General features: G+C 43.5%; 1 protein-coding gene across 3 annotated transcripts; it reads right to left on the bottom strand.

Annotated features, from left to right (window-relative positions):
- Window positions 1-425: 425 nt before the first annotated feature.
- Window positions 426-27,494, bottom strand: CAPN9 (calpain 9). 3 transcript variants are annotated; one of them, XM_062641980.1, is made up of 20 exons: window positions 26,914-27,491; window positions 22,022-22,091; window positions 21,446-21,564; window positions 20,722-20,855; window positions 19,935-20,103; window positions 19,045-19,128; window positions 18,725-18,810; window positions 16,844-16,921; window positions 13,697-13,857; window positions 12,844-13,001; window positions 11,976-12,184; window positions 11,317-11,353; window positions 9,690-9,770; window positions 9,162-9,219; window positions 8,813-8,877; window positions 6,352-6,420; window positions 4,893-4,971; window positions 4,104-4,220; window positions 3,017-3,075; window positions 426-1,999 (listed from the first exon to the last, which is right to left on the bottom strand). In XM_062641980.1, exons 1-20 carry the CDS (start codon window positions 27,124-27,126, stop codon window positions 1,973-1,975), a joined length of 2,073 nt encoding a protein of 690 aa, XP_062497964.1. In that variant the 5' UTR covers window positions 27,127-27,491; the 3' UTR covers window positions 426-1,972. The 3 variants fall into 3 exon arrangements, 2 of the variants coding, with proteins under 2 accessions (XP_062497964.1, XP_062497965.1); XM_062641981.1 differs by lacking the exon at window positions 3,017-3,075 and having other exon boundaries at window positions 26,914-27,493; XR_009969131.1 differs by lacking the exons at window positions 426-1,999; window positions 3,017-3,075 and having other exon boundaries at window positions 6,348-6,420; window positions 26,914-27,494.
- Between the last annotated feature and the right edge of the window lie 487 nt (window positions 27,495-27,981).

The following is a 27,981-nucleotide window of genomic DNA, read 5'->3' as shown; positions in this document are numbered from 1 at the left end:
CAGCAAGCTGGCTGGCCAGGAAAGAGGCTTCTTGATTCATAAAGCACTCAAATGTTTGCTTTCAAATTCCTTGTGACGCAGTCAGCAAGCAACTGCTCCGAGTGGTCAGAAAACACCTCGGGATGTTTTCTTCTTAAATGCATTAATTTTCTTTTAAATGCAGAAGAGATTTTTACTTGTGCTCCATTGCTCCCACCTCAATATTCATCACTGTCTTATATCAATCCTGATTGCACCAAGACATTCCCAGCTCTGTGTAAGAGAACAAAATGCTACACCGGTGATGCCAGGCATTGAGACATGTCTTTTCTTCAGCATAGCTTGTGAATGATACTGTATTCCAACAAATTTGTATCCATGTCTAAGCTTGCACAATGAATCAGTTAGGGAGCTGTGACTTTTCGTTTCAAATATGTGGCTGAATGTTTAGAGAACAGTCTAGATTTTAATCCAAACTTTCACAAATTTAGACAGCTGCCTCCAGTGCTGTCAAAAGGGCATACAATCAGCACATCTGAAAATCAATATACCTCATGGGGCTGCGTACCTCAGTTAATCAAATACTGCAACCATTAGCTTTAGCTCAGCTTTCAGTCAGCTCTAGAGCATTTTCTGCATAGTTACAAGATTATAACTATAATCTTGTAATATAAAAAAAGAAAGTGGTTATTTTAAATATCATGATCCCTGCTTTTTTCATTGTTTGAACTTCGCCTTTCCTGCAGCTTGATCTTCCTTCCAGAACTGTTCATTAGGTCTAAATCTAGAGAAAACAAACCCCTGGCTGTCTCAATGATTCTGGACAGTAGGGAATGCAAGGTTATTCTAGGGCCATCTCTGTCACTGCAAGAAAGGTTTCACAAAACAAATCCAGACAGTTGATTCATTATAAAATAGACATATGTTATGAAGATAATCATGGAAACAAATCCTATGAAGACCTCTTAAATCCCTGGCTTCTATTAATGTTATTTTTAAAGTCAGCACTGGCTACCCACATCACATGAATCATACTATGTAAGTCACAGATGCAAAATAGCAATGCAAAACAGCAATAGCTGCAGAGATCAGGGCCTTACCAATAAGCACATTTAATTCATCTAAAATTATTACAGCTGCTCTTCTGGAGCATGGTTGTAGTGGGACACAGTCTTGGACTGCCTGGAGGAAAATGGCCCAACACAAGCGATCCCTGTTTCAGGGCCACGTGCTCCTCTGAAGATGAAGGCAAGCTGTGTGCAACGCTGCCGAAATTGGTTTGCAGGACATGGTCTGCCACGTAACGGAGGAACTTTGTCAGTAGCAGAAAAGGACTGATAGAAAGTGAAACACAGCATTTTTGCTCTAAACTAAATCTGTGATGAATGTAAAACCTTAGCTTAAACATCCTTCTAAGGAAGCTTGGACCAAGGACCTCTGTCATAAATATTCAAGGCTGAATTTAATCCAGACATTCCATGGCCTTCCTTTGTCCACCAGACTGCAGTTCAGGTGGCTGTAACAGGGGGCTTTTTGTGTAGCTACACAGCATGTTGGAAATAAATTCCAAATGGAACAAAGATTTATGCAACCTTATATTTTCAAAAGCACCTTACAGTAATCTCTACCCAAGGAGCTATAAAGACCTTTAATCACCATAGTCTGTGCTGTGCTGAAACTAAATACAATCTGATTTTGCAAAACCCTGTGGTCACACAGGGGTGTCAATTTCAGGCTCTTGGAGAGGCATGTGTGCCCCATCCAAATGCCTCTCACAGTACTAAATCCAGTATCAGGCTTTACCAAAACCAAACTATGATCTGACTGTTAAACTCCTCAAGAGGGCTGGGGACCAGAAAGGGTGGGCAGCATGCATGTTGCTCCTCATGAAATCTCCTGGTGAAGTCTGCATGCAAAGGGGACCTCAGCTGTTTGGGACAGAAGTCTCAGCAGCAATGTCACCAGAAGCTTCTGGCATCCAAGTCAGACTTCTTCAGATATTCATTGCCAGGTTGATAAACTAAGATTGGAAGAAAGATCAATGTTACAATAAATGACCTCAGGCCCTTTTCTTCCCCCTCCCTTTCCCCAAATGAAAGAGATGTTCAAAAGCTTTGCCTTGCTCTGAATTGACCCCATATAGAGAAGAGTACCTTTGCTCACTAGGCTTTTGTGTCCTGTCACTAAGGACAAACTTCAGCCAGCATTTACTTCTGTGTTTTGACGGAAGGAGGGAGAGCTCTCCAAACACTAGAAGCCCATAATGGCAGTGGTTTTGTTTGCATCCCAGCAGTCTGCATGGGCTTCCATGCTTGTTTTGTCAGAGAATTCATTGTGCCTGGCCCCAGGAAGCTTTGAGTTAGTGTTAAATGAGAGACAACCCACATATATGACAGGGAGACAAAGAGAGCACAGGAAAACAAGAAGCCTGTTCTGAACGGTGAGAGAAGCAGATGATTCTTTCCTGTTAGGGTGATGAGGCACTGGAATGGGTTGCCCAGGAAGGTTGTGAATGCTTCATCCCTGGCAGTGTTCAAGACCAGGTTGGATAAAGCCTTGGGTGACATGGTTTAGTGGGAGGTGTCCCTGCCCATGGCAGGGGGGTTGGAACTAGATGATCTTAAGGTCCCTTCCAACCCTAACTATTCTATGATTCTATGGACATGCACAGGCAAGGCTGTTCTGCACTCCTGGGGGATTCAGGGATAATGAAAGACCTCCCATCCCCATCTGCAGCTTCCCTTTTCCCCCACTGAGAGCTGGCACCAGAGGAAGGAAAAACAGGGAATGTTGAAAGGTTGATCAGCTGTCAGTATGCCACAGAGCAAAGAAGGAAGGCAATAGCACGGAAGAGATGTAACCAGTGTGCGTGCTGTAAAATCCCAGCCCTGCTGAAACCTACGGCAGATGCCCCCTGCACTCTCATAGACACGGATGTCACCTGAAGTGCATGCAGAAATGTTCTGGTTCTTACAAGAGGAAAACGCTCTAGAGAAGCCCCATCATTTTGTCAGTGTTTATGAAGCTGTGCTCATACCTCGCCTATATTCAGGTTAATATACTCCTTGTTTTTCACACTCAGAGCTTGGAATACTCCTGAAATGAAAAACAGGACACCAGCGCTATAAATACACCTCATTCATATTCATATTCATACATGAGCTCCCCATCCCACAATGATGGGTGTCTGTTCCAAGGAGAGGGAGGGCCTGGCGCAGAGGCAAATCACTTAGGATTGCTTGGTGGTGGTAGCTGCTATGACAAAACTAAAGTCCTTGCAAGAGGAAATGTCTTGGTGACGTAAGGCCCTTGTGCATATCTCACTTCAGGACTTGACTGGAAGAGGGTGTCCTGAATACTAAACCATTGCATTTGGATGATACTCTAAAAATGAAGCCAATCAATTTGCATTTCTTTCTTTATCTTTTCTAATTCTGCTCTCTCAATAGCTTAATACTTCTGTTGCCACGGATCAAAACAGAAAGTAAAGAGAAGAACAAAACAATAAAAACTGGTGAAGAAACTTGATTTTGCTTCTCATAGAGAGAGCTGCATATGATTTGAGTTTGGAGTCACACTAATGATCACTTCAGCATTTATCCAGCCATTTAATCTATCTCTACTACTGCTGGAACGAGAGTGACCCTGCTCACAAATGAACTGGGATGTAGGGTGCTCAGTGTATGAGGAGGGATATCTTCTGCCAAAAGTGGACAAGTTAAGTACAGGATATACCTGTCCAAGTACATGCCAATTATCTCTTTGCATGAGGCACAAGCAATATTTGAACCTTGAACTTCTGTGATCCCAAATGAAGCTCATGGGTGAGCCACAAGAAAGGCTGTAACATGGACTTTGCCAGCATTCTTCACATGCCTTCTATGTTGCTGCAGTTTGTGAAGCAGGCTCTACTCACACAGGGAAATTTTCCATTAGCGACAGAACATTTTTCACTTTACAGGAGAAAAGCCATCCTAAAAGCAAATGCTAAACACAGCTCCTTTCTGTTAGCCGTGTACACATGTGATCTCAGATATTGTGCAATATGTTCAATGACAGCCAAAAGAGGAACATTGGGGTTTTTTTAGAAAGGGAAAGAAATTCCAGAGGAAGAAGATACTCACGACTTGCATTCTCTAAGCGAATTAAGCAGTTCAGAAAATCATCAAAGTCAATCTGGAACTGTTCATCAGAGTATCGGAGGACAATCAGTTGCAGCAGGTAGTTGCTGAATTGGTATCCTTCCCAAAGACACATGCACAAAGGAAAAGTCAGCAACCACACTGGCCAGGGAGGAATCTGCAGATCTCTACTAACTAATCTTGAAAACCAGTGAATGGCAGGATACTCAGGGGCACACAGCCATCCTGAAAGCGATCTGACCACAGAATTCTTTAAGCTTGCAATGCATAACAAGCTCTGAACAGGAAATTTTGCAGTCACTGCAGTTTCTAGTCTGTGCACTTTTTGATGTATGAGGGACCATTCTGTCTCCCTGAAATTTAGAGGGATTTCTGCAAAACTAGGTGCTTTAATAGAAATAATTTGCAGTGAAATGCACTGACTGCTCTTCATAACAAACAGCTTACTCACTGTTCCTTCAGCCCTTGAGGGCAAATGGACGCTGAAGTTGCTTGTTTCAGGGTCTAACCCTGCACATGTTCAGCCCTGTTAAGTTCAACAGAGCTCAAGAAAAATATAAAGACTGCTCTCACTGACTGCCCTGCAGGACTGGAGATTCCTGGGGCAAAATTAGTCTACTTGATATCTTCTCTAGGTGTGCAAGTCCTCTCTGGGATTTAAACCTCCTTTCTGTTCAGGGGCACCTGGCCAGCATAATTGATTGCAGCCCTCTTCACCCACAGCCGATGTGCCTGACAGGTTTCCCAGGTAAAATGTAGTGCTATCCTTACCTGCAGCTTTAAGTGCACTGCGAAGCTCATAGGAGGACATGGACCCAGATTTATCAAAGTCAAATTGAAGGAAGATATTCTATAACAAAATGAGAACATGGAAAGTTTGTATGCATATGAAAGGGAGCACAGATATGGCACAGAAAAGCAAGGTCTTTATTGCTAACTTGAGCATTTAAGAAAGCTGACAAACTTTGGTCCAGATCAAGTCTGATTTTGTAACTGAGGAACAAATCTAGGTCACAGTTCTCTTTGTCATATGAATAGGTTGTTGTGAAACTTCAACCAAGTACTGCCAAACCCATGTATTCAAAATAATGAGGTGCTTTTTGTAAAAAACTCCACAATTTTTCAAAAAGTGAGTTTTTCTGGGTAGGATGTATTGCTCTTTGTCTTTTAACTCTTAACTGATGCATCCTCTTAATCTCTTGTTATGTTTTTCTCTATAATTCTGAGGGCTAGAGACAATTAGTTTAACGTGAAGTTAAGACTGTAACTTGCCCATTTGTTGCTAGGTACAAAAGGTCCAAGCAGCCACATTCATGGTACAACCAAGAGAACTGGTACAAACATTCAGACCTAAATATTAAATAATTATTAAACTAGAGTTAAATTCCATCTTTTTAATGAGATGACAAACTCAGCTACCCTTGGGAACTATTTAGAGCTGTCATCACATTCATCTTAAATTTACCCAGCAAACATACGTGCAAATCTTCCAATAAGACACAAGGATTTCTCAAACCCCCTTGTTAAAGAATAATGCATGCTTTGTTAAAAGAAATGTGGCATTAGTACCCAAAAAAAGCATTTGCCATTTTTGATGGGCTAGACAAGAAGCAGGGAACTGCATATCTTGAATGCTTGGGTGAAGCATGAATTCAGAAGAAACTATTAATGACCATAAGGAAACAATTATGTTGCCTGTATTTGAATATTCAGTCTGTGGCCTGATTCTGCAAGCCTGTTTATTCTTACTGCCATATACAGTGACAGGGAAATGTGTTTAAATTCAGAATCAACACTTTCCCAGACTTCGGTACAGTTGACTCCTGAGAGATCAATAAAGGAAATGCAGTGACATAGGAAATTATTGTTTCCTACTACTTATGAATCATCACTTTCTACTTCTGTACAACAGCAGTAATGGAAATTCCTTAAGTTTAATTTTGATTGGCTTGTTTATTAGTGTCCTTTGCAATCTTTATCCCAAACATAGTTGATTTGCTTACAAAAATCTCTGTGATTTCCACAAAACCATTATGGTTTAGCATCATGGAAAGCTAAGAATGTCTTTGACTATCCAAAACAGGCCCCCATACTTTTAAAACATTTGTTTTGAGTTAAAATTTGTAGCTTGTAAACATTCCTGTCTCCACTTTTGTCTGCACATACATAATAAACTATGCAGGAAATAGCTAATGAAATGGAGAAACAAACAGTGAATAATGTCACCTACTATCCATTTCTTCATTTTTTCCCAGAAAACTTTGAACTCATTAAATTCCAGTTTCCCGTTGCCGTTGGTCTGGCAATCTGAATTAAGGAAAAAGATTCTCTACCTGAAGGTCCAAATTCTGTCTGAATTTATAAGCACTGTTCCTTTAAGCAGAAAATGTGAAGTTGCCTGGAATGCCTATGGTGCCACTGAAACTCATATCGGGATTTCTCATGAGGTGCAGCTTGAGCAGTTACAGTCATGGCTGTGGCTGTGATACTTGGGGAACATTATGTGATATAAAAACACAGCTGAGCAATGCAGGCTCCACAGGAGAAAGAAAGACAGATTGTTCTGAGGCAGGAACAGCTTTGGATGTAAAAGGGATATAAATGATTCACAGAATTAAATTACCTGATTAAAACAAATTGCTACTGTACTCAGAGGAGTTAGTTAGTCAACCAATGTGCTATTCAGTATTTTTACCCAGAGACCAAGCTCTGTTGCAATGGCTTAACCAAAAATTAATGGGCATTGTGGGGTGAGGCTGGCAAAATATGGGTTCTCATGGTCTGAAAAATAATGTCTGTAGAGCATTTCTGAGAGGCAGTATTTAGATATGCCTGTCCTTCCCTCTGCCTGAAATGTAAGGGTCTTTAAATACTTATTTCACTGAGTTACTGATGTTGCCCAAGCACAGCTCGCTTGCATGACAGAGCACTTGCTCTGAAATGCTAAATAAGGAATGGGCCCATTCCCCTTCCCCTTTCCATCTTACTTGCCAGGACAAAGCCCTTGCTCAGATGGACACTAGGATAGTGAGGATTCATGAAGGCAAAAACGTGCCAAGTGGGGTCAAGTTAATGTCTGTCATTATTTTAGCACCTACAATGGTGACATTATTGAGGCACTCAGAACCCGAGGGCATTGCTACTCCTGCAAAAAGTCACTGTCAGTTTACCCAGCCAGGTTCTTCTTCCTGAGGTCACGTAGAACTTTGCCCTCACTTTGTGCCACTGCATGGTGACAGTGGCCGGGGAATTTGGTGGCACTGGGAGGGGACTCTGCCAGCGTTGATTTGGGTTTGCGTTCATGTAATTTTGTTCCTCCATGTACTCCAAATACCATGTCCAGAGTGCGATGGTTGTGTCTGTGTTCCTTGTACTGCTAAAGCAGAGGAAGAGATGTTTCCCCATTTATTCAAAACTATGCACAGATTTGCTTGGAAGCATTGCAAATAATGGAAACTATTTAGTTATATCCTAAATAGTAAACCTAGGAATGCTGCCATGCTCCTGTGTCAAGTGCAGACCCTGGCTCTGTCCCAATACCATGTAAGGATGAGATGTGAACATGGACCAGCTCCCTATTGAAGCTTGGCTCTTAAGGGAGGAAATTCAGGACTGGTGCCCTGTTTCTCACTGTATCTGTATGGTGACTGATCTGCACTAAATTTAAACATTATGGATATTGCTTTAACAGGACAAAGTTTTGTCTGTTTTGGTTTTCTTCTCTAGTGTTTGAGAGGATGTTACCTCTGTCACGGACTACAGCAAACAAAGCAAAAGGTAAGAACTTCTCGGCTGAACAAGCAAGACATAAAGCAAATGTTAGATACTTGCCTTGTTAGAACAGTACCTGTTCTGTCTCACATGTAACAAAACTGTCTATCAGGAAAGCATGCTGTGAAAAACACGCCTACCTGAGGAGAAGCCATGCTAAGCAAACTCTACAGGCACCAGAACATTGCAAAGGATGAAGCTGGCGGGGAAGTACCAGGGCTATGATTCATCTCACCTAATGTCTGAGCACTTATTTAGCATTCCTCACAGTCGGGTGCATCCAGAACAAGCATAATTAAACCATCTTTTTCACTATCTATAAAGGAAGTCTAGAAAGCTAGCTTAGATGTAGACACCTACACCACAAATGACTAAATTTGGACAAACTTTTTGCCCACATGTCTGCTTCCTGGAGTTCCAGGATCTAGCTGTAAGACCAGATTTTCCAGCTATTAGTCTGGCTGTCAAAAACCCCCACAGCTTTGATATCAGTAATTTTCAACACTCTGCTGGTCCTTAATTTCTGACGCATAACTTGCAGGCACAACTCTGCCTGGTGAACTTCACCCTCCAGAAAACAGACTTTTCTGGAATTATCTCTTCTAGGCCTTTTTCAAATAAACCACTGCTTGAAAAATGCACTGGTCTATATGGAAGTAATTTGAGAATTACTTTTAAAAGTGCTCAGCATTAAAGCATCTGCCTCTAAGTCTGCAGTAGAAAATAGTCTGTCTTGAAGGTCCTAGCCCTAAATTTCTATGAGAAAAATCAGTATACAACTTTCACGTATTATTTTTTTCTTTGGGTAGTGTTCTGCCATGGCATTACCACATTCGTCTCTGATATCCATGACAGGTAACCCTATGGACAATTGTAGTCAGCATTCATTTAGCCTCTCAAGCACTTATTCGAAAGGATACATCCATCAGAGAAATGATATTTCGGCATGAAATGAGACTTAAGTTCTTGAATCTGATGTTCTTTGCTGGAAAAGCACAATAATAAGAAAGAAGCCATTGGGTAAATCTGCCTTTTATAAACTGAAAGTAGAAAATAGGATTTCATAAGTGGGCATAGCTGCCTCTTAGTCCTCATGCTGGAGGCAGGGCAAGGTAGTGTTTAGATCACAGACCAGATGTTTTCTGGCTCTGCACAGCTGGCTAGAGGACATCAAGCAGGAGTCATAACACAACCTGTCTGTAAATGCATTTAATGGCAGCTTTTATAAAGTTCTTTACACCGCTTACCTCAGAGGATATCAGCACTTACTTCTTTTTAATACAGCGCTCAGAACATATTCAAGTTCTTCTGCAGATATCTCCATGTCCTACAGTAAAATAAAATAAAGAAAAAAAAGTATAGCATCTGTTACTTGAATATTTCTGTAATCAAACATACCAAAACCCTCAAAAAACACAAACATTACCCATCTGTACTTTATTGCAACTCAGGAAAAGAGAACCATACAAAACCCAGAAAAGGCTAAAAATTAAAGGGCTGCTGTGCATAAGTCTAGCTGAAGGAGATCTCCAGCAGGAACCACTGATTCAGAGAAAGTAAACTGCAGTTGGACACTGAACCAAATAAGCTCCCTCAGACCTTGAGTTCCCTTTGGTCCTCCTGCTTGCTCACCAGCAACTGAACCCTTCTCCAACTAGACATAAGGCATGGTGACATCTGGTGCCCAAACAACACACTACAACTAAGCATGCTCCCAAAAAAATGTTTCACCTGGCCAGCAGAAGTGTCTCACCTCTTTCCATATCTCACTATGACCCACAAGGGTTTTACACTCACCTTTCCTGAAATCTGCTCAAACAGTGTCTTGAAAAGCTTTTCTTCTTCAGTTTCTTCTGGGTTTGGGGTTGGGGTTATGGGCTGCAACATCAACCACAGAAGTCATTAGATGAATTGTAAACCATTACATTTCTCCTGCATATAGCCCCTCTGTGCATCAGAGGACCAGAGTACATGTTAAAATAAGGCTACACATACTCCTGAACATTGGTAGACCTGAGGCCACCCAACCACCTAGCTGCCCAAGGGGAGTCTCACTCCCTCATTTCCTTTTCCTGGGTGGTTGTGTAGTCTGCCATTGCCTTTGCTATGTCAAAATCAAGAGCACCCATCCCGGCAAACAGCTTTTCTCTCATCCCACCCATGCACCACTCTGATTCCCTGGTCCTTGAACAACCACAGCTATACCAAGCTCTTTCCAGCAGCATCATTCAAGGACCTCTTGTCCTTCTTTAGAGCACCAGCCAGATGTGGATGCACTTTGGGACATTACTCGGCACCATCCTAAGCCTGGAAACGCTTTCAGCTGGCTGCCAGCTGAGTGCCTCCGTGCAGTCTCAGGGGGGTAGAGACCAGGCTTCAGTCTACACTGATGACCAGAGAGATGAAATAGTACGGAACCATTGCTATAGTTGGGGTGACCATGTGAAGAGAGAGTTCTTGGCCAAAAAAGTGGGGAAAGAGAAGGCAACAGCACAGCGTAGGAAGCAAAGAGTAGGGCTTTGTTTTGCCTATCCACAGAAGATACAACATGGGTGCTATCTAGTGTACTGTCACCAGAGTGGCCATGCTGACACTGCTTGGCCACTTACAGTTTTTTTGACTGTATGTATTTTAGAATCATAGAACGGTTAGGGTTGGGAAGGACCTTAAAATCATCTGGTTTCAACCCCCCTGCCCTGGGCAGGGTTGTTCCTCACTTATTTCTGCTCAAGTTTGTATGCAGTCCCTTAATGATACTGGGACAGGTGAACAGATTTACTTTGCTACTGAACATGGCCCTGAGAACCCAGAAAAAGAGACACACTTGAGGTCTTGGTTTAGCTTGTTTCCATGGGAAGACACACCACAATTCACGGTCTATTTGCAGGGATACACTTAAACAGGAGCTGACTCAGACTCAGCTGCAATTAGTGCTCAGCAGGCAGACCAGGCCATTCAGAAACAAGAACTCAATCATTTCAATAGGCACGCACATGTGCCTAGTGTTCCCTCCCAAGCCCTGCAGATATTGATAAGTAAAATGAAGTCATTTGTATGAAAAACCAGTGTAGGCATTCTCTTGCTGCTTCTTTTTTTCATTATAAAATTTTAAAGATGTGAATGGCTGTGTGCCTCCCTGGTGCTAACAGGTGTGCTTTCACTGCACCCACGGTGGCTGATACACTCTGTTGCCAGCTGATGCTGGCTGCCTTCAAGTGGATGCAGAAGCACAATGATTATGATTTTGATTGTTACAGCTCTTTTACCATATTCAGCAGAACTGGCTGTTTCAGTCACATACACAAAGCTGGCAGTTGTGTAACATTCCTGTGAAACGAACGTGTTTTAGCCAAAGACAGTAAAAGAAGTGTGTGCTGGCTTCTGCTGAGCTATTCTCTTGCTATTTTAACTCTTATAGGCTTACCTCAGGGAGATCAATGGCAACGTTCTGATCTAGATCCCTAGAGAAAACAAAACCTTATTCAGTATCTGAGGATATTCAACATCTGCTTGGGGTGGAATCTTGCTCATTACATTTTCCAGAGGGGAATGATGAGACTGTATTTTTTATTGAACAGGTTAAGTTTAGCTAAAATTCATCTGACAAGCACAATTTTGCACTGTTTGAATTTTGGTGTAAGCCCCTAAAACCAGACTTGAAGCAAGGCTCAGGGAGGGCACAGCTGTGCATGCTGCCTGCTAAAGAATTCATCTCATTCTTTCTTCGTTGTGCACACACTTTTTCCTCAATACCCTTTCTTAGTACAAAATCGTCATTCAGACAAACTCAGGGAGGAAACCAGCAGGAAACAAATACTGCTACATTCAGAGAGTCCTGAACAGTATCAAGTAGCTAGCGACTCTTACTTGTCAAGCTTCTAGCAGGCTCACCATGGCAAGCTCTATTTCACCACCTACTAAACTCTTCTCCAAAAGAAGCGTCAGGTTTAGCAAAAATGGGCAGGAGCTTTCCATGCCAGGGCTCTGCTCTAGGGCTAGGTGTCCAGCAGCCAGACTCCCCAGCAGCAACCAGCCTGACATGCAGGTGAACACCAGAGGGCACAGAGCTCACATCTGACTTACTCAGTGATGGCCTTCTTCTCAGAGAAAATCCTCAGGCAGAAATCTGCCTCCTGGTGCGGCTCAAACGTGGTTGGAATAAGAATGTAATCTCCTGGTGGCAGCTTGAATCTGTTAGACACTTCCCTTAAATTAATATACGTTTTGCTCCTGGCCTTGGAGGGGTGGTACCTGAAGAAGTCTTTGCCCAAGTGTCCATCTCTGCCGGGGCTCTAGAAAGGCAAACAAAGGCAGTGCTGCACTACCCAGTGTGTGCAGGGGCCATCCTTGCCCCTTTCCCAGTCACACAGCCAAACTCTGCCTGGCACAAGCCTCTCACCCGGCTGGGATCCTGACTCTCATCCCTTCATCCAGGTACTTGCAGCACCCCAGCTCCTACCTCATGGCAAAGACCCACTACTGGTGGTCCTTTCCCACCCAGGCAGTCTAATAGGCAGTCTAATAGGATTCTAGGATATTGTCTTCCCTCTGAAATATTCCCCGCCATTGAGTGCCACAATCCCAGGCAGGGTGTCAGGGAGCAGTGACAACAGATTTGCCAATTCCAACCTCACTTGGGGGACAGGCACTCCTGCACCCCAAGAGGCTCATAAGAAGCAACATCCCTCTTTAAGAACCAGGCAGAGGATGACAGAATCATGGGGCCAAGGAGTCTACCCTGGGAACCCACGGCCCCGTAGGGACTCCTAAATCCTTCTCTGAGAGGGCATCATCCCAACCATGTAAAATACTCTGTGGGGCTTGATGTAATGAGAAGATTATTTCATGAGCAAGGGCCCTAAAAATACATAATAGCTGGCAGGGGTACAAACCCAGAGAAAGATGCTAATACTGATAGTGCAGCTACTGCGCTTTAAAAGCAGTAAAGTACCTCATAAATAGAGTAGCCTATGGTTAGCATTTCAGCTCCAAGCTTCTTGAGTTTACGGCGATCCTTCTGCATCAGCGCCGCTATGAATGTGCACTCATCTTGTCCATCGTCTTTTTCTGTCAAATGCAGCTTGATTTGTGGGTTTGTCCAGAAAGTGTCTGCCAATGTAAAGAACACCAGAGAGTTCCTTGCCTCAGAATAATAATACCACCACTACTACTACTAAAAGAAAAAATAAAAGAAGACAAAAAGGGCAATTAAGCTGAGGTTTTGCTCAAATCTAGTTTTTCCATTCCCTGTCATGCTTCTTTCCACTAAGCTCTGCAGAAAATAAGCCAGATTCTAAAGTCCTTCATGGAACTAGGTGTAGAAAAGATTTTATGCCTGATGTTTTATTAAGTTACTGTGGTTTAAATAAAGTTGTCAGATAGGATTTTGTTAAAAGTACAGTACTACAATGATCCCATAGTGCTGGTGCCAATCTGGAGTAATACATTTAAGGTCCATGCTGCTACTTCAGAGCCACATAAACATGCTGGCTGAGTTGGATTTTTTCTCATTTTACACTTACTGCTGCAATTTAAGGGACTTATTTGGAGCTAGTCCTGCTCATGCAAATGTAAAGAGGCAAATCAGATCCAGTGAACTTGAGAGCAAAGAAAGCAGCTCTTACACTGCAAACTCTCAAGTGGGACCATATGAACATTTGTCCTTTTGGCTGGTTCCTGCTAGCTGAGCATCAGCTGGCCTGGCCTGCACCCACAATTCTTGCTATGGGGTAACAGGAAAGGTGGCTAAGAGTGGGTAAAGACTTCAGTGCTGGCTTCTCATTTTCAAAGCAGTATCTATTCACCTAGGAAATTTCTACATCCTCCTGCAGTGGATCCCCGGACCCAGCTCCCCTGGTGGATGGTCACCTCCCACTTGTGCGCAGTGCTGTCATCCAGGGCATCTGGAGTCAGGTTGCAGATCTCAACTTTATCAAAATGGACTTTGAAGTCTTCAAATTTCATCCTGAGCAAAAGACATGGGAAGGAACAGGCAGTCATTCACTTCAGTGAAGGATGCCCAGCACAATTACTTACACCCTGGAATCCGAGGGCCAGATCACCAGCTTGTGTGAATCTGAATAGTTTCAGTGACCATGGAGGTATGCTGATGTACACCAGGGGAGAAACTATCTCTCGCTCACTGTGGTGTAAACTATAAGCAACCTTACTGTCTGGGTCTCACTCTGACATCTCTTAATACCTTTCTTTTCACACTATAACTCTATTGATTTTATTCAGTTACCATTGAGCATAAGATGAAAAAAGGTGACATTGGCACAAAATCTGTGATGGAAAGAGTGATTTCATCAACACCATCCTGGCCTTAATGGCTGCACCTATATTGCCAAAAAGCCTACCAAAGTATGGCAGGCATCTGTGCAGGAGCTAAACCTACCTACAAAGCATCCAGTGCCAGCTGCATGACAGCACTACAGGGAACACATGGTGATGGATTAGCCAAGCCATGGTATGATTAGTCTGTCTGCACTTCAATTAAAGTCACACTTGGGCCTCTGCTAAGGTGCCTAGTTTCAAGCTGCTCACCCTCCCCTCCTTTATGAGTGCCTAGGATCCTATCCCAGCAAAAACATACACCAAACATGAGAGGCAAAAAGGATGTTTGGACTTGAGTAGTGGCTCCTGCCTGCCTTTTCAGGTGGTATAGAAACACTGCTGCCTGCTACTGTGTCACACAGAACCACAGAATCATAGAACGGTTTTAGGTTGCATTACATATATTTTATACCCAAGGTGGACACCTATACTTGGCCGTGGGAAGGAGGAAACAAATGCCACAAGACAGATGTTTTTGAGCTGTTAGGCTGGGCTGGTTGAAACTAGACTGCTCAGCATGCCGAGCAGCAGATAAGCCCTGTGATTTTATCTACCAAGTAAAAGATCAATAAGATACCAACAGTCCTGCTGGAGAAAGAGCTTTGTGTTCAGGACTGGGCAAAGAGCCAAGAGAGGGGGCAGACAGAGCCAGGCACCACTGGCCATGGTATGCATCCCTGGGCAAATGGAACAGAGCAGGAAAGCTAAGAGACAGCAGTTTGCATGGTGGGCACTGCAAGGAGGGGAGGCCCACTGATGATCTAAGACTGAAGGTAGCCTTGGCAGGCTGAACTTCTCTCTGTAAAAAAGCAGAGGTATTAGGCCTTTCTGAGGGCAATTTAGCATCCAGATGTGTCCTCTGGCCCTCTTTTTCCATGGACCATGAAATAATGTACAGAAACTGATCTCTTCCCTAACACAAATTTTAACACCCATCTTTTTCCTCCAGTGGCCAATGCCTAACAACAGAATGGAGTAGCAGGAGAGCAAAAGCTCTCCAGGACTGCATTTTTATCTGCAACAGTAGCTGATAGGACCCAGCTAGCCCCGCTAGTGTAGATCATCAGACCATTTTAACGTCTTTACAGATATATCACATTACTGCTCACACAAAGTCTGTATGTGAAGCCTAATAGGGAAACTATCAAGGTGTGGCTTAGAGGGGGGCAAAGAGGCAAACACTCCTTAGAGAAATACACAGAAGTCAAAAGGTATTAGGAAAAATAAGCCTGACGGACTGGGTGGAGGTTTAGCTGGTATCAAACTTGCCTGACGGGTTTTGGAAGCATTTCTTATCTTCTGCATGTAATTATTCTCCACTTAACCCCTTCAGTAGAAATTTCTGTCCCAGGGGCTTTTGTTTCTGATCTGAATGACTGAGATGCTGGATGAGGAAAGTCAACATTTGTCTGGGTATGCTCAGCCTCATTAATTTTTATTTGCCTCCCCAGGGGACTTAACTGTCAGTTTAGCTCTGTTGGACAGACCTATTAATGTATTTCATTACTCATTCGATGCCTACTAGCACGTTTGCACCTCCATTACACAGCCAGGCTGTAAGTCGTGCCCTGCATGGACTTGCTGAAGTTACTTGGTTTCCAGGTAAAGTCTTTGACTCCTTTTCTTTCACCTCATAAGTTCCGGCTGTAGACAGGTCAAACACAGACAAAAAAACCCAAACCAAACACAAAAGCTTTTTGGAAAAGCTGCTAATGCCCTATTTCATTTGCAATGTCAATAGCAAAATAACTCAAAATAGCCTAAGTAAAAATATTTAAGTAATGGATCAGCCACTGGACCGTCTTCCCTCCAGAGCTATCAAAACTGGGGATAAATCACTTAATATAGCTTAACCTGCTGCATTGTCTACCATAAATCATTTTTCGGGCCTAAAGTTGAACTTTGGATTAACTTGCATGAAAAATCTGGAATAGCCCTCTGCACAGCTCTCTGGATTTACCTCTATGTAAAACAGATGAGTATTTGGCCTTAGAAAATGTGATTAGACACATTGTCAGAAGTGCACAGCATGGTTGATATGAGGGGGGGACTACATCATGTGCAAGTCAGCCATCTGCTCTGTCTGAGATTGTGAATTTGGCATGAGGAGCAATTCACACTTCTAAAGCAATTTTCACCACTTTTTTTTTCTCTTTTAATTTCATCTTTTCTTCAAATTTTCCATCATTTCACACATCATAACTTTGTGTTCTTTTACTTTCTGTAACAAGTAGCACTGCTCCTCGGGACTCCCTTCCCTTCCAGTGTATGACTAGCATCACCCCTGAAGGTATTTCAAAGGTGATAGAGTGCAATACAATGCTCCTTTCTGTAGAGCCTACCTTTATTCATGGGAAGGATTTAAAGGGTGTTACATCAAAGGGAGACACATGGTATTTGAAATATGATAATACCATTAACTAAGCTGACTTTTATAATGCATTTTGTTATTAAAATAGACATGGGCACGCATGAAACACAGAAAACCAAGTTATCATTCTACCTGCCCTCTCCTAGGCGGAAACTGAGCATTTTCTCACACAGATACTTTCCTTATTGGTCACTTACACCATGATTTCTGACTAGATCCACACACTTTAAACCCCATGGCTTACCAGAACTCTCCATCATCCTGTGCTGCCTGAGACAGGCGTCTCTGCTCTGATGGGCTGACTGAACGCCACTCCAGAGAGCTGCAAGAAAACAAACCCAAGCTTTACTACAGTATGTGGCTCAGAACGACTGGCTGGACACAGCAGCAGGCTGTTCTTCCACATGTGTTTCATTTGATCAGCTCACAAAAAGAAAGATGCATCTAAGAGGTTTCCTGAATCCTGCTATTACTCATGGTCAGAGACCCAACCAACATAACTGGAAGCAGGACCAAAGATTCTGAAGCTGCTGTGGGATGGTCCTGTGTGAGTTATTGCCTGCAGTCAGAGTTGGGATTGCTGTCAAGTTCTGGAGTTGGGTATAATAGGGCTATTGGTAAACATCAAGATTTGGTAAGTCACACCTCTCCTTAAATCTGTTTTCCACCTGTAGCCCCATCTCCTGCTTTACGTTTGTCAGCAATTTAGGGTCAGATATTTCTTCAAAATTGAGTCAATAGGAACTGGGTAGGCTCCTTCCTCATAAAGGAAGATTTGCTGGAGTCGCTGGGGTTTCAGGTAAAGTATTTGCCTTCTTTTCATCCACATCTACAACTCCAGCTGTGGCAGATCAAAACTAAACAAAAACCTGACAAAGCTTTTTGTAAAACCAAAATGCCCTGCCACATTTCCAGTCTGACGTAATAAACAGGCAGTAGCAGGCCTCTTGTGTTGAGGTTTTTAACTCCAGTAACCACTGCAAAATGTTATTACAGATTCTTGTATTGACCTGTAAGCCCCTTTGCACCCTGAGTTCCAGAAAACCTACCGAGTGCAGAACTAGAGCTCTGCTTTGCACAGCCTTTTTCAATAAACAGCAGGAATTGCCAGATGCCTGTCCTGATCTTAACCTCTCAATATTCTGAGATTTAATCACTCATTATATATGCCAATTATCCACATTTTTCTTTTTCAAGGCAACAAAGGATCAGAGCTGATGTGGAAATATTTCATTTATTTCTGGGTCATGTTTAGGACAGGGTCATTCAAAGTAATCTTGCAGATGACTTTGGGTCTCAACAATTTTAAAGAGCCAAGTAGGTTATGGTTTCTGTCCTCTACAACTGTATGAATACAAAAAACATGGTAAAAGAGAGTGAAACAGAAATGAAGCTGTACGTATGTGCAAAAATACACCAAAAAGTGTATGCTGGGGGAGAATGCAGTGTTGGGTTTTATTATACTTTTTTTCTTTTCTATTATCTGCACTTTGTTTACATTTGGTAGTAAAATCAGACTGGTTTTCAGCCCAATCCTATTGTGCTTTTGGGTTCTTTCACATCTTTGGTAGGTACCACATCAGGAGGATCTCATTGAATGGTCATATATAACCTGTAAGGTTCCTGCATATCCCTAATGTGCTTAGAAACCAAGATCAGTAAATACAAGCAGAGATGCATAAGCTACTTATAGGGGGTAATACAGTATCAATTTCCAGCTTATCTGCAGTAGGACAAAGTACAGATGTTGCGTTACAAGTACTACAGCAACAGCCTTGTAAAAATTGAATGAAAATTCACTCTAAATGTATGATTTTTCCCATCAGTAGTGTCTTAAAATTAACTTATCTCATTATTAAAATTAACTTACCCCATCATTCAGTATTAATGAATATTTTTTGCTAATGCTAGATTTTGGTGGCTAAACAACTTTACAGTGTCCCCATAAATGGGCAGCTCTGAAAACACCAGGGGTGACATGTTAGTAAGGCACTAACACTGGTATGCACGTGCAAACTCTTGATTTCATTTTCTGTGAATAGCTGGGGCTGCAGAAAGGCAGCTGTGGAGCAGCAGCTGGGATTTGGCCCTTGTGAGGCCAGCATGTATGGGACAGCTCACGCACTTGTCACTCCAAGGGCCATTCCACTCGACCTGTCCCCAGGGGTTCCTTATCCTTATGAGCTGCACTTGCCGGCCCCGATAGCTCACCTGGGGAAGAAAGAAATAGAGAAAATTTCAAGTGTCAGTAGCTAGGGCTCAGGACTTCTCCTGTGTGCAGAGGCTGGGCAAGCTGGTGTAACAGCCGGGCAAAAGGTGCAGGCTGCTACAGACGTGGGAGGGAAGGGTTGATGGGAAGTTCGATAAACCCTGAGGATAACTCCCCCTGCCACCTGAGGTCCAGGAACATTCCCTTATCTTTCTCCTTTGCACTGCTGAACATACCTCATCAATGCCAGTCACAGAGTAAGCGTGGCCCTTTATAAGGCCAAAGGGGGTTTTGGCTTCTGACTCGGCAGCACTGCTGGTCTGAAATACAGAAAAAAGGTGTGAATCTCTTTTTTCAGAGTGAGATTGCAAGTGGTGCAAACCGGTCCCTTTCAAGCATCAGGTGGGAGCTCAGTGGCTAACCAGTAGTGTGAGCAGACAACTTGGCTGTCTGCTCGATGCAGGCAGTGATGGTGCAGTGGTGCCCTCTGAGCCCTTGAGGAAGGGATTTTTCAATTTTTTATTTTTCTTTTTAAGCATTGTTCACACATAAGGAAAATGAGGTGTTTCCAGGCTAAAACACCTTCTCTGTCCCTGGGATTTTGTATCAACATCATCTGTGTTTCTGGATCTCAATCTTAACTCCCATTCAAACGTAGTTTATGTTAGCTAAGGAATGGTGAAAGCTGCTCTCACACTGAGGTCAGGTGTGATACGGTCTCATTTCTTCTGAAAAGATATTGATGGAGTGGTGACGGCAGAATTCAGGGCTGAAAAAACAACCCCAATTTTGTAATCTCTCGAACCAGTAAGTCCTCAAAAAGCTATGACCGATTTTAATGCTAAGCAACCAAGTAAGTCAAGAAATAAAGTTCACTCTCAGCAAGTGCTCGCACTCATGTCATTATTGCCTTAAATACAGTGTCCACCACCTCCTGAAAAGTGATAAATTCTTCTTGTCTTTTAAACAACTGTAAGAATGACTACATTAATACTACATATCCAATCAGTTCATAGTTATTATTTGCAAAGTTAAGTGCATATCCAACTACTGTCTTAAATTAATTTTTTTTAGCACTGAAACCACAAAGCTAAACAGAGAAATGCAGCCCCTATTTCTTACTTACATCAATGGAGCAGCCCACCATGGAGCATCTTTTCAGAGCTTTCTCTAGGATTTCATAGAAATTGTCAGGAGCCTTTTTAACCTCATACGTTTCTCCTACGCCCCCAGTGAAATCCTCCATGGCTTCTATTGTGCTGCCTCCTTTCAGAGCCTCGTAGCTGCTGTTCAGCCTGGAAAACACACACTGACCATGAGACTTTCTTTCAAAACTTTGAAGAAACCCGTGTTTGAGAGTTTTCTCACATGGGCATAAAATTGCATCAATGGCACTGAAGTCAAAAGAAGTATCCCAGAATGCATCCAGGATAAATGGGAGGAGTACTGGGATCATTCTGCTTTCTTTGTTAACTGCATTTTTAATTCATTCATTTCTCTATATCCCTAAAGCCTGTGTTTTTTTCTTTCTTTAGTGCCAGTTGTCAGGTTGGCAAGGACTGAACATCACTGTGTGTCAGTGGCTTGCTACCTGCCAAATCATTTAGAAAGGCAGAACCATCAACTGAGGTCTGAGCAGAGACACAAATGTCAGGATTCAGGCTTTGATGCAACTCTGTTGCTGTCAGCTAGGGGTTTATCTAATGATGTGCTGGAAGCTGGACCAGCTCACAAGAGATAGGCATAACATCTTCAGCTCAGGGCAACAGCAAATGCAAAAAACACTTCACTGCCACCAAAAAATACTGGATAGAAGCTGTTCGCTGGAGTTGTGAATAATGTGTGTACACATTGTGCTATATACATGTTGCGCTATGTACAAATAGTGAATTTATGCATCTGCAATGACTTACTTGGCATAGGCTTTCTCTAGTAAGGCACTCCAAAATTCATTGCATTCAGCCGAGTGCAAGAAAACCAACCGGCCATTGAAGGTGGGTAATCTGTCATCAATCACGACATCCAGCCACTCGTTGTGCTGCCAAAACTGTTTAGAAAGTATGGGACATGAGTTTGGTGACAGCATGTCATTTCCTGAGTGCAGCACTCTGGTGTCCCAGCACTTCTAGTTGCAAGTCACAGGCTTGATTAGAAGTCATATGTAAACCATCCATTCCCACTGTAACATATTAGACTGCTCTGAAAGAAGGGTAATATATCTTAAGAAAAGACTAAGACTAAAAGTGCAGAGCTGTACTGTAGCTCCTTGTCTGGATAATGTTACTTATGCAGCTACACAAGTGGTCACCACATGATTCAAGTCACCTCCAAGACACACATGCATTACATATCCCACTACAATTCCTTACATCCTAAGTGGAGTTTGTGTGCCAAGGAAAATGTGACATAATATCTAAAGCCATACATCTCTCTACAGAGCAGAAATGGCATGACTGTGGGAGGCTGACATAGCCCACTAGGTTGTTTCTCAAAACATGAACACTGTAAGCTCAGCAATCCATGTTTTTTCAATTTCTCCTCTGCAATAACTGGCAACCCCACTGCAAAATAGACCGTGAAATATAATGACAGAAAAGTGCTCATGCTGTGCCAGCCTATGTGATGTGTTTATCTTACCTGGAAATGAAATATTCCAGCATAATCTGGCCCAAAATTTTGATCCAGTGGCACCACTCTTGATAGTGTTTTTTTGTTCAGTGTGAGAGAAGCTATGGCTGCCAATAGCCAGCAGTCACCTGTGAATTGAGAAAAGGTAAAAAACTCCTCACTTTCTTTCCTTCAAAGGAGAAAAGGTGAGTTAGGGCCTAGAGAAGATGTTATGGAAGTTAGCTTCCACCCCTCTTGAAATCCAAAATACAGCCTGTGTGTTCCCAGGAAGTATGTCCCCGTCTGACCAGGGGAGACTGCTGCAGTTTGGAGGTGCTGGTAGACAAAAGATTCCCTTGGGCTCACAGTACCCTCACATGGAGATCCTTCCCTGATCTTGAACCCCACTGCACCAGGATGGTCCCTGGCATGGATGGGAGGGTGCTACCAAAAAGATGGCTGCAGGCAAGGTGAGCATGGCTCACCTCCACCTTCACTGCTCCCACCAGCTCAGGAGGGACAACATCCTCTCAATGTGTAAAGATATTCCTGCTGCTGCTCATGGGGTGTAGGCATGACTGCATCAGCCCAGGGAGAATCACTCACCAAGATCCCCTTGACAAATGTCTGTTCTTGTGGCTCCTCCAAGGATAAACTGGGGGTCTTTGACAATGTCCTGTGAGAAAGGGAGAGAGACACAGAAATTACTTGGAACATGCCAGGAAACCATCAGCAACGCTCTGAGCCCACATGTGCAGCATGGTGTATGTGCCCCATGGGCCGCACTATCCTGCAGAGGTGTAGCCACCACAAAAATCTAGGTGGGGAATCCTTGCTAAGTAATTACAGCATGGAGCAATCAAAGAATCAAATATCTTCATTTTTTTTCTATTTAGTCAGCTGTTAATGAAAGGCTGGAGTTCTCTATTCATCTGTAGGCAATTGTTCAAATATCATAGCACGACCTGCTGCACAATCTCACTGTTAGACTAAAACCCTTGTTAACGGCTTTTTGTTTGTGTTTTTTTTTCCCCACAGTGTCTGGAAAAATGAAAATTGTCAATTAACTTTTAAATGCCAAGGTAAAGCCTTTTCTTTACCTGCACATGGTACCTGGAAGGTACAGCGTCTGACAGCCACGAGACCATTTCCTCCTCAGACAGGCAAGCAACAAAGGCAGAGTCCAGCCTTGTTTGTTTTATAGAAGAGCTAACACAACCCACCCTTGTGTGCTCAGAGGGACTGTTGCTCACGGGGGCATGAAAGCAATTCTCACGCATTCACTGTCCTAGTTCAACTACTAGCACCACAGCTGCATAGAAAAATTAGTGGCAAACCACTAAATGTGGCAGGAATTCACCTTCTTTGCTTTTTTTTCCATGAACTGTAAATTGAATTTGATTGAACTGAACAGAAAAGGGAGGAGAGGGTATCTAATATATTACTATTAGATACTAATACATACATTAGCTGATATGCCTGTAGTTAATGGGTCTGCCCTGATGCGTTGTTGCAGACCCTATGGCATGAAGCAGAACCTTTTGCTTAAGGGACAGAAGCTTACAAAAACCAGAAGAAAACTAAAGAGAGGCAAAATAGAAGAACACATTCAGCCATTTAACCTCTGCATTTGCCTAGAAGGAAACTGGATTGCTTTTGGATCATATCACTGCATTTTGTGTGGCCGTCAGGGCAGGATATTGACAGTGCTGTTGTGCTTCCTGCACTTAGTGAACCACCACTGCTCCTGTGAAGCGCACCCTGCACAGGCAATATTCAGGAGGAAGCTGGTTTGCACACGGTTTTGTTTGCCTATGCTGGGGAGGAAGTGGTGGCCAGGTTGTGCATCAGCCACCAGTAACCCTGGGGGAGGTAACACATCACGTCCTGTCACCAGTGTGTGGAGCAAAGGGAAATCAAACAGCAGCCCCTCCTTACCTGGCCCACCTGCTTGTTAAATACACTCCATATTGTTGGGACTGGATGTGAACAATAAAAGCACAGCTCATTGCCTTTACACATCAATATAACAACAGCTGATAAAGTAGCTGATCTTCAATAACACGCCTTGGTTTAGCACCATTGCTCCTGGGGAACGTAATTCTCGTGACAAGAAATGTATTTAGCTGTTACCAGGAAACTCCATGTGTTAGCAAGGGACAAGATAAAAAACCTTTCCACTGACATGAGTATGAACATTAGATTCACGGCCCACTGCTTATTACACAGCTCTGCAACTGACATATGGAAAAATATTTTCAATCTCTTATGTCAAAGAAAAAAACAAAAGTAAAAAAATCAATAGAAAGGGATAGAAAGGATTTTGGCTGGGCCCGTGCCACATTCTCTGCTACACAAAACAAAACCACATTGCAAAAATCATATTAATTTCAAGGGGATTTTCAGACTGGGTGGTGTAATTATGTGTATCAGGGCTTTAGCATATTAAGGGACAAAACCCAAAGGTGGATCTTGCATTCACAAACAGCATACAAAACAAAAAAAATCATGTATTTGCCTGTGCAGGGATATTACCTACAAGTGGGGACATGCAGTCCTCACAGAGATGAAACGAGGTGGCCCGTAACTCACAGAATCACAGAATCCTAAGGGTTGGAAGGGACCTCAAAAGATCATCTGGTCCAACCCTCCTGCAAGAGCAGGGTAACCTAGAGTACATCACACAGGAGCTTGTCCAGGCGGGCCTTGAATATCTCCAACGTAGGAGACTCCACAACCCCCCTGGGCAACCTGTTCCAGTGCTCTGTCACTCTCACAGTAAAGAAACTTTCCTGATGCTACATCAAAGCTGTGTTTCTTTAGACTCAAAAAGAAAACAAATTGCAGCCCCTGCACCTGTCTCACATTGGTAGACAGGGTAAATGGAGACCTAAGACAGGCTGAGGGCGAGGCTATTTAGGTGACCTCATTTCTATTTGTGATTACACCAGTTGCCAATGGCTGTTCTTGGAGAATTTCCTTCTTACTTCCTTCTGCAGACCATAGATTCATTTGGCATTGATAAAACACATTTGTCTTTCCTTTTTTTTTTTAATTTTCTTTTTCACATTCTTCAGCTTGTATGTCTGATGTTCCTAGACACTGAGCTGTTGAATTTATCCCAGCAGTCAAACTTAGATGGAAAGGAAAGGAAAGGAAAGGAAAGGAAAGGAAAGGAAAGGAAAGGAAAGGAAAGGAAAGGAAAGGAAAGGAAAGGAAAGGAAAGGAAAGGAAAGGAAAGGAAAGGAAAGGAAAGGAAAGGAAAGGAAAAAGGAGAAAATACAATGAGAAAAGGGTCTTCTGTTCTTTGGATTGTTCTAAAATGTTGATACGTTAACTGTTTCAAAGGTTTTGTTTATAATGAAAAGGGATTGCTAAAGAGAATTGCTTTCTGAATCTTAGCACACTTCAGATTTATGTAGAAAGTGAGATACTCCTTTAGTGGAGATGCATGTAGCTCACTGATCGCAGCAGGAGGTTTACAGATTAGAGCTATCTGAGGGTCTTGTTCACAGTGTGTAAAAACGTGTACACATGCAGGTATATGCATGTCAAAATGACAACAAAGCCTTTTCTACTCTCATTACCAAAGATTAAACTTTAGCAGAGTGTAAATCTGAAGACTAACATTACCCTGCAATTACCCACATGTATTGTGCTACACTTCATCTAAGCTATTGTAAACTACTGTTAGGAGAGTTGGTAAAAACCAGTCACTGTGAAAAGCAGTTTGAATGCAGGTACCCTACACAGAGGCTGTGCTCTCATGCTCACTATCTCCAACACCACAGCCTTGTCAGCTCAGCTGTGGCAGCTAATCTGGGTCATGCTCCAGGCCTATATCCCACTTGCAGAGTAAAATGTGTTACCTTGAAATGGTGTTGCAGTGCCTCTATGCTGGTGCTGTTCCTGATGGATAATAGAGATGAAAGTGACATAGCTGAAATGTGGAGGAGCCAGAGAAGAGCATAACTAAAACCCTGTCCTTACACATCCTCTAAGACTCCCCTGAGCTTTATTTCTTGCTGTGCAGCTCACTGAAGTTCACCTTCCTGCATGTGGGAATTGGAGTGTAAAGCCAAATCCCGTTTCAGGCAATTTATTCTATAAATGTTTCCAGTTCAATGTACAAAGATCACAAAGAAGACTGAAACAGCTACAACAGATCGCTGTCCCTGGGTACCATGCACAAGGACACACAAGCTCTCAGCTGCTCCTGGTCACAAATTCAACTATTGTGAAGCCCAAATGGAAAAAAGATAAACCAGGACCTAATGGCTGGCCCAAGGAAAATCATTCTTTCTGATTTAATGTTGCAGGCACTTGCATTTCTTATGCCCCACAGCACTCCAGAGTCACCACACCAAAAGTATCTCAGCCCCACAATCCCATCCTGTGCTGGGGACCAGCCCCACAGCCTACCTGGCTTTTGTGGCACAGGTAGGCAAGGCAGGCAGCAGTACCTGCAGGGGCTGCACTTGCCATGTGTACGGATCTCCTATTTTTCATAGCTGAAACTTTTCCAGGAGAATAGCTTTAATTCTGCTCTACAGTGGCACTATGTTAACTATCATCAGAGGCATTTGAATGCCTGTCATATCAGATTAAGTTAAGCCAAAATTTAAACCTTTCTTTAAGCATATTTTGTTCTTTTTCTCCCTTGGTTCTTTTTCTCTCAGCGTCGCCAAAGGAAAGTTTTCTACTAAGGGAGAGAGAAGCTTTCAGACTATGAAGAAAGAGAGAATAAATGTCAGTCATTAGCAAAGAAATGAAATTAAACGTAGCCACAGATTTTCTGTGGCTATTAGTTACAGAGTTAAGTGGGGAGAAGGAACCTGGAGTGATGTTGGGTTCGTGATCTGAGAGCATCTGACTATTGAAACTTCAGGCGCTCACTGTGTCATTAATGGTTGTTATGCAAGATGCATTAAGGGATACTTTTCAAGCCCTTGGCTACTGCTGAATGGCTCAGTAACCATGGCATGTATCTGTAATCTCTCAATGTTTCATGGTGGAATAGAGGAAGCATAAGAGTCTCATACTCTGAAAGTTGAAAGGTTTGAATTTTTTAAGTTTAACCTTAATTACGAGTTTCCTACATTAACAGCATTTGATTTTCATACAGTTAGAACAGCAGCAAAGGTATTTTACCCTTAATTCCTTGCACATCCTCTTATTTTCATCTTAGCTGTTTGGCAGTCATGTAAGAGAGAAGGCTGATTACCAGTTGTTTGAGCACATGCATAAATACACGTCCACAGAGTGTGACTGTACAATGAGCTACATCTGAGACGTGGTGTGAACCCTTCCAGCCCTCTCATCCCACAGCTTGAGCAATTTGTGGGTGACATCCCAACACCACACCACTTCCCCTGAGATGGGAAGTGTCTTCCCTGCACTTCACCTCCCTGAACACCCCATGGTTTGGTGCAATCCCAGAGCACAGCAGGGTCTGACTTTTGGCAGTATGGAAGGCAAGAGCGCAATGTCATACTCACCCTGGGCCTCTTCCAGATGAAGGGAATAGGTGGCTTTTCACTGAAGAAGAGAGAGGAGTCACAGGCAGGAAAGTCGGGATCCTCAAAGAGGACTCCCCTGCGCAGGCACTCCTGCTTCAGCTCCTCATAGGACTTCCCCGAGCTGTGTGTGGCACATGCAGCACTAGGCAGCGCCGGCGACCTCGGCTTCAAGTCCCGGTACAGGTAGGGCATGGCTCCTTCCCACCTGCCAGAGAGATCCCAGGGAGCCGAGGCTTGGCAGGAGCAGGCAGAAAAAGAAAAGGGAGCAATAATACCTCTAGTGTCTTGTGAAGTAAAGGGCAGAGGAAAAGAGCGTGCTATGGGGAGCTGGCAGCGTCCTCCAGCCCTCCTCCGTTGCACTTCTTTGGACTGCAGTGCAAGCAAGACCAGCCTCCTGCCCTGAACAGCAGCAGAGACAACCACCCTGAAAGCAAACAGGGAGGGAAAGCGGCTGGCCCTGGTCACGGTTGGAATGGGAGCGGCGTGGTGCTGCCCTGTCCTCCCCTGGGGCAGAGCCACTGCGCCCGCCTGGCCGGGAAGGGCGTGCGTGGTGCCGCCAGGTTGGGATGGCTTCAGGGTATGCAGCGCCCAGCCCTTGAACTGTGCGGTAAAGTCGAGGCCCAGGAGAGCAACCAGAGCCACACGGCAGGGTGTATCCTCGGCGTGAGCTTCTCACACATAGAGGAGCAGCCCGGTGTTACCGGCAGCAGCGACGGTGTTGTCCCGTCGGCTCACATGAGGAGGGACAGCAGGGCTGAGAGGCAGCTATCTATAGCCAGGGCTGCTCTCCTGGCAGGGGTCTGGCTGCGGGGCAAGGGCTGGATGTGTGCAGGAGGGGTGGTGGTAGCTAGTGGGGAGAGCTTGGAGCAGGACGTGTACTGAGCAGCAGGGGAAGTGGCAGAAAATGTTACAGGAGGAGAGATTTTAATGGTCTGCACTTTGAAGGAGTTCGTGTGCATTGCAACTGGGGTTTTAAAACAAATACATAGATACTTGCCACTGGTGTCCAGGTTTCATAACGTCGTTCATCTGTCACTGTGCCTCTTC

This window comes from Pezoporus occidentalis, unplaced genomic scaffold (assembly GCF_034315485.1).
Source record: "Pezoporus occidentalis ecotype Australia unplaced genomic scaffold, CSIRO_AGI_Poc_V1 ctg7, whole genome shotgun sequence".
NCBI classification, from domain to species: Eukaryota; Metazoa; Chordata; class Aves; order Psittaciformes; family Psittacidae; genus Pezoporus; species Pezoporus occidentalis.
This window is presented reverse-complemented; position numbering and strand designations above follow the sequence as displayed.